The sequence below is a fragment of the Pungitius pungitius genome, chromosome 10 (assembly GCF_949316345.1).
Source record: "Pungitius pungitius chromosome 10, fPunPun2.1, whole genome shotgun sequence".
NCBI lineage: Eukaryota > Metazoa > Chordata > Actinopteri > Perciformes > Gasterosteidae > Pungitius > Pungitius pungitius.
In genome coordinates this window covers 14,816,399-14,823,434 of record NC_084909.1, presented here as the reverse complement: position 1 = coordinate 14,823,434, position 7,036 = coordinate 14,816,399, and the positions used below count along the sequence as shown (strand labels likewise).

Here is a 7,036-nt window from a genome sequence, read left to right as displayed (position 1 = left end):
CCCACCCGCTCAATGACCTCATATGGTCCTTGCCAGGTTGCCAGGAATTTACACTCGACGGTAGGTACCAGGACCAGCACTCTGTCCCCGGGCTTGAACTCTCTGGGTTGAGCAGACCTGTTGTAGGTGGCCTGCTGTTGCCGTTGAGCGGTCTCCATGTGCTCCCGCATCATGGGATAGATGGCTTTCATTCTCTCCTTCATGGCCCCGACATGCTGAATTAGTGTTCGCTGTTGGCATGGCTGCTCCTCCCAGGCCTCCTTGGCAATGTCCAGCAGTCCTCTGGGTCTGTAGGAAAGCAAGAGCTCAAAGGGTGAAAACCCAGTAGATGCCTGCGGAACCTCTCTCACCGCAAACAGTAGGTATGGTAGCAGATGATCCCAGTTGCGCCCATCTTCCCCCACCGCTTTTCGCAGCATGGATTTAAGTGTTTTGTTAAAACGTTCGACTAATCCATCGGTCTGAGGATGGTAGACTGAGGTTCTCAGCTGCTTAATCTTCAGTAAAGCGCAAAATTCTTTCATTACCCTGGACATAAATGGTGTGCCTTGGTCCGTCACTATCTCTTTTGGGATCCCCAGACTAGTTGAGAGGAGGAATAGCTCCTTCGCGATGTGCCTGGATGTAGCCTTCCTCAGCGGGATGGCCTCTGGATAGCGGGAGGCATAGTCTAGGATGACCAGAATATACTGGTGCCCTTGGCGCTTTTTGGTAGTGGCCCAACTATGTCCAGTCCAATCCTCTCAAACGGAGTTTCGATGATGGGTAAGGGGATGAGCGGGTTTCTATATGTGGGTTTTGGCGCCACCTGCTGACACTCCGGGCAACTCAGACAGTAATTCTCTACCTCTTTGTGTACGCCTGGCCAAAAGAACCGTTGCAGGATTCTGTCCTTAGTCTTCTCTACCCCTAGGTGAGCCCCGAGAGGGTGCGTGTGTGCTAGATTTAGTACGGTGGCTCGATAGGGCTGGGGTACAAGGAGCTGCTCATGCACTTCATCATTTTTCTTAACTACCTGATAAACTAACCCCCGGCTTATTGCGAAATGGGAGTAACTAGGGCTAGTCCTATCCCCCATTACCACTCCCTCTACTACCTGCACCCTTCCTAAGGCATTGGTAAGAGTGGGATCTTTTAATCTTCTAATTGGGCTGTACCATACTGGCCTGTGAGAGGGGGAGGTTCCGTGGGGCCCAGGGCGTCTTCCTCACTGGAGATCGGAGCGCTGTTCTGGGCCCCGTTCTCGTCGCCTGTATCGGGACCCCCCTCGGTGTCTGTCTGGGCACCTGCAAGAGCATAGGCCGGAACGCGTGATTTGACAGGTGGCATCTGCGTATTCTCATGGATCTTACCTCTCCGCTTCAGAGGTGCTCGGATTGGCCTCTCCTGGGTCTCCCTCCAAAGCGGGTAGAAGGCAGGGAAGTCTCGTCCAATTAGGACAGGGACAGGTAGGGAGTCAACCACTCCCGCCTCTGTGCATATGGTTTCCCGGGTAGTGGTCAGTCGGAGTTCGGTGGTGGGATAATCTCTGGTGTCTCCATGGACACAGGAGACGGGGAGGACCTTTCCTGGGATCAGGCACGCTGGGCCCACCAGGTCCTGACGTACCAGGGTGACCCGGCTACCTGAATCTAGCAGGGCCTCCACGTCATGGTGGTTTACCGTCACTGGGCAGGTTGGCGGTCGATCTGGGGTGCCCTCTATGAGCCCCACTAGGGAGGCAGAACGGTGGGCGGGTGGTGAGCTGGATGACTCAGCAGTGGGCATAGGCTCGTCCGCCGGAGTCCCACACTGCCAGGAGAGGTGACCCACCTCCCCACACCGGTAACACTCTCGAGTTTCCCTTTCTCGGTGCACTTTCGCTGGACCCGGCTGACTTCTGGCTCCCCTTGGCGTCGGGGCAGCTCCTGAAGAGGCTGGGTTGAAGAACTGTGGCCGGGCTCCTCCCGGCCGGGCCAGGGATGCAGTCCTGGGTTCTTTTCTTGCAGCCCGAAGCATCTCTGTGGTGGCCTGGTATTTTTCAACCGCTTCCACGGTTAGATCGGCCGTGGTCAAGGCCTGATGGCTGAGGACCCGTTTCGCCTCATAAGGTAGGGCCCGTCGGTAACGATCCACGACAAGGGCCTCCACCACCACCGGCGCTGTATTCTTCTCGGGTTCTAACCACTTCCGCGTGATCCGGACCAGCTCATGCATCTGCGCACGAGGAGGCTGGTCTGGTTGGAAGGCCCAGTTGTGGAAGCGCTGGGCCCTCCCAAACTTGGTGAGCCCAGTTCTGCTGAGAATCTCAGTCTTCAGGGCGTCATAGTCTGCCACCTGGTCGGGGCCCAGGTCCCGAACAGCGCTTAGGGCCTCTCCTGTTAGGAAGGGGGCTAAAAGACCAACCCACTGTCCCCGGGGCCAGGCTTCCCTAGTGGCCGTGGCCTCAAATGCATGTAGGAATGCTTCAACGTCATCCGTGGCCCCCATTTTGGACATAAAGTCGCTCGCCTTTATGGTGCGGATATTCTGGGCGGCCATCTCTTTCTGCAGCTGCAATTCCTCGGCCTTCAGAAGGTTGGCTTTCTTTTGTTCCTCCACAAGAGCCACATTCGCTTGCATCTGGGCCTGCTGTCCAGCAATAAGGGCTTTCAAGATGTCCTCCATTCTGTGAGGGGGGGGGCCTACAGTCAATTTGGAGAAGTGGGAAATCAAACTTTCGGTGTCCTCCTCTGACATGCACTATTATTGCTTGAACTAGGCCCGCATTCTCCACCATATGTGACGTCATGGGAGGCCACACCGCTCTCTGCGGAACAGTTCAAGAAGTGCTCGGACACTGGTTAACGGAAAATAATGTTTTATTGCTGTTCGGGGGGGGTTCTAACAGAAATGAACATTCTCCGTGATAAACTTAAGTAGACCCTCTCCTTGAGGTAAACTAAAAACACCGGTTCCCTCCGGCAGGAAAACACCCTTCTTCTGTCTTACTGTTCTGTCGTGGTCTGGTCCTTTCTTCGGCGCCCAGTCTGCTGCTCCTTTCTTTCAGCTTTCTCCTCCTCCCTACTCCCTCTCTCTGACTCTTAAAAACCCTTCAATTCATCATGTGTTGATCCGTCTCAGGTGTGCGTGACTGGAGGGGTGGGGTTCCCGGGTCCACCAGCAGATGGGGCCATAGCTGTCCCAGGACACAGCCATCTTCTGGGGATGTAGCGTCCCTCCAGGACCCAGCCTCTCGTGACGCCACAATATATATACACTCACCGGCCACTTTATTAGGTACACCTGTCCAACTGCTCGTTAACACTTAATTTCTAAGCAGCCAATCACATGGCGGCAACTCAGTGCATTTAGGCATGTAGACATTGTCAAGACAATCTCCTGCAGTTCAAACCGAGCATCAGTATGGGGAAGAAAGGTGATTTGAGTGACTTTGAACGTGGCATGATTGTTGGTGCCAGAAGGGCTGGTCTGAGTATTTCAGAAACTGCTAATCTACTGGGATTTTCACGCACAACCATCTCTAGGGTTTACAGAGAATGGTCCGAAAAAGAAAAAACATCCAGTGAGCGGCAGTTCTGTGGGCGGAAATGCCTTGTTGATGCCAGAGGTCAGAGGAGAATGGCCAGACTGGTTCGAGCTGATAGAAGGGCAACAGTGACTCAAATAACCACCCGTTACAACCAAGGTGGGCATAAGAGCATCTCTGAACGCACAGTACGTCGAACTTTGAGGCAGATGGGCTACAGCAGCAGAAGACCACACTGGGTGCCACTCCTTTCAGCTAAGAACAGGAAACTGAGGCTACAATTTGCACAAGCTCATCGAAATTGGACAATAGAAGATTGGAAAAACGTTGCCTGGTCTGATGAGTCTCGATTTCTGCTGCGACATTCGGATGGTAGGGTCAGAATTTGGCGTCTACAACATTAAAGCATGGATCCATCCTGCCTTGTATCAATGGTTCAGGCTGGTGGTGGTGGTGTCATGGTGTGGGGAATATTTTCTTGGCACTCTTTGGGCCCCTTGGTACCAATTGAGCATCGTTGCAACGCCACAGCCTACCTGAGTATTGTTGCTGACCATGTCCATCCCTTTATGACCACAATGTACCCAACTTCTGATGGCTACTTTCAGCAGGATAATGCGCCATGTCATAAAGCTGGAATCATCTCAGACTGGTTTCTTGAACATGACAATGAGTTCGCTGTACTCAAATGGCCTCCACAATCACCAGATCTCAATCCAATAGAGCATCTTTGGGATGTGGTGGAACGGGAGATTCGCATCATGGATGTGCAGCCGACAAATCTGCGGCAACTGTGTGATGCCATCATGTCAATATGGACCAAACTCCCTGAGGAATGCTTCCAGCACCTTGTTGAATCTATGCCACGAAGAATTGAGGCAGTTCTGAAGGCAAAAGGGGGTCCAACCCGTTACTAGCATGGGGTACCTAATAAAGTGGCCGGTGAGTGTATATATATACACATGGTATATGTGTGCACTTGTACTTCCTTTTCCTTACTTATCCTTTTACAAACTGTTTCTCCCCTCAGCTGTGTTGGGACCTCCGGATGTGTCCTTGTCTGGCTGTGGCAATTGTTTGCTCCTGCACATCACACTTCCTACGAAGGCAGTGAAGCAGCTAAAACAGCTGTACAGGAGAGTTGTCCTCCATGTCCAGAGGTCCAGGGATGGTGCACAGGTAAAGCTGCAAACATCAACATTCTTTTAATCATAAACATTGGAAACTTTGTTGAGATATTGTACAAGTATCAAAATGGATTGTACAAGAGGTCAACCGTTCGATTGCTCCGACTGGGCAGCAGACAGTTCTCCTTCAGCTTGGCGTGACATAGATGCATGTGGTTATTGGCCTCTGGTTGGTTAACCAGATTGGTCAAGGACACACATGTCGATGTGTCCTTGGACGAGACATTTGACCGTAACCTTGCAAGCTGTGACCAATCAGCATTAGTTACTGATGTCAGGTGTCACAACAAATGAGTAATAAAAGACCCCTCCTCTGCTGTCTGTAACATAACATTAGAAATGTACCGCAGTAATGCATGGTGACGTGTGAGCTGTCAACTGATGGGCCAGGAGTGTGGGGGGGTTCTGCTGGGGAGGAGGGTCTGAATTGTAATGTTGACAAAATGCGGCCTACTCATTCTGCTTTAAAATATCAGGCCTTATGAAACTATAATTTGATTGTAATGTCAACACCCGCCCTCTCCTGGACATCTGCTTGTTCTCTTTTGGCTTTACATGCTGGGCCATAAATGCAAGCATATTAAGAGTTTACCTGCAATGTAGGATAGGCTAGTTAGCCACACATCAACCAACTAACAAAACGTTAACACATTTCATCATAACTTACAGACCAACACTGGCTCTAAATGGACACAGTTTGGGTCACTGCGCAATACTGGTTTAATATTTGCCAGTTCAATCAAGAGAGACTCGTTTAATAGTAATACAATAATTTATTACACAAGCATAAAATATGATTTGTGCAAGGTCTTTGGCGATTGGACTCCATCATGACGTACTATCCCCGAAGGCAGGGATAGTGAGGTCCAATATGCCCAATCCCCAAAAGACATTTGTTTTCTACGAATAAGTAAATAAATAAATACCTTACCCACTGCCGTAGTGAAATTCCTAAGCAAACACCAAAAGTTAGTCATGACAGAAGTTAAACTTGCATGGGTTGATGCAAACCAGGTCAAACCAGAGGTAAGAGATCTGGTGAGTCAAAGCCCAGAATAGAAGACGTCGCAATGGACTGCCGATCGCCCACCGGAACGTCACAGCAGCCGCCGACGACGACCACCGCCCTGTCAGCTGTGAGCTTGTCACTGGGACGCCTTGGTTAGCTGCTGCAGCTCTAGCCCTTATTATCTGTATAGAGCGTGTGTAGGACAGCCTAAGTTAAAATTAAATACAAATTAAAACTTCAATTAAATTCATTTTATTTTGTATAGCCCAAAATCGCAAATTACAAATTTGCCTCAGAGGGCTTTACAGTCTGTACACATGCAACATCCTCTGTCCTGAAACCCTCGCATCGGCACAGGAAAAACTCCCCAAAAAATGAAAAAACCCTTCGATGGGGAAAAAAGGGAAGAAACCTTAGGGAGAACGTCAGAGGAGGGATCCCTCAGACTGCAATGGAATCAACAATGTAAAAAATGTACAATACATTCAAATCCTCTAACAGAAATTTCTTAGTTCTTATTAATACACGTGCTGCAGCATTCTGAATCAACTGGAGAGGTTTAAGTGATTTACAAGAGCAGGCTGATAACAAAGAATTACAGTAATCCAGTCTCAAAGTAACAAATGCATGAACTAGTTTTTCTGCATCACTTTGAGACAGGAAGTTTCTGATTTTCGATATATTACGTAGATAAAAAAAGGCAGTCCTTGAAGTCTTCTTCATATGAGAGTTGAAGGACGTATCCTGGTCGAAGAGAACTCCAAGATTTCTGACGGTGCTGTTGGATACCAGAGCAATTCCATCAATAGAGACTGTATCACGTGACAGCTGACTTCAAAGGCGCTCTGGGCCTATCGTGATAACTTCCGTTTTTTCCGAGTTTAACATCAGGAAGTTGCAGGTCATCCAAAAGGGGAAAAGAATGACAAAAAGCTTACCTACCTAGCTGTTGTATCTTGCTTACTCTTATAATAAGCAGACGAGGCGTGACATACGTTTCAAGAACTTTTAATGTTCACTAGCACAGTCCGCTGTAATGCTACCCGGCTTCTGCCGCGCTCCCCTCTGCGCATGTCCCCTTACACAGACCAGGGAATGCTGGGTGATGGAGTTCCCCACCTCAACAGCAACCAGTAACATCTAGTAACATCACACTAGCTACCACAAAAACAGGAGAAAGCAACCTTGATAGGGACATATATAAACAAACGAATCACAACACCCAAAACGGGTGTCCGGTTGGGAGATGAGGAGGACAAGGACAGTGTGCTGCTGCTGCTTTTCCCACTCTCCCAAAGGACGCCATCTTGGCTCCTTTTATCTCCTAGTAGC

At 49.7% G+C, this 7,036-nt stretch overlaps 1 protein-coding gene across 3 annotated transcripts in view; it reads left to right on the top strand.

Annotated features, from left to right (window-relative positions):
- LOC119229271 (interferon alpha/beta receptor 2-like) overlaps nucleotides 1-7,036 on the top strand; it is a 28,439-nt gene that overhangs the window by 16,767 nt on the left and 4,636 nt on the right. For 2 of the 3 annotated variants that reach the window (XM_037489506.2, XM_037489507.2), the window contains one exon: nucleotides 4,539-4,687. The exons of the other annotated variant lie outside the window; for it this stretch is intronic. In XM_037489506.2, coding sequence (XP_037345403.1) covers nucleotides 4,539-4,687 — 149 coding nt within the window. The remainder of the gene's footprint in view (nucleotides 1-4,538; nucleotides 4,688-7,036) is intronic. 3 annotated transcript variants of the gene reach the window in all.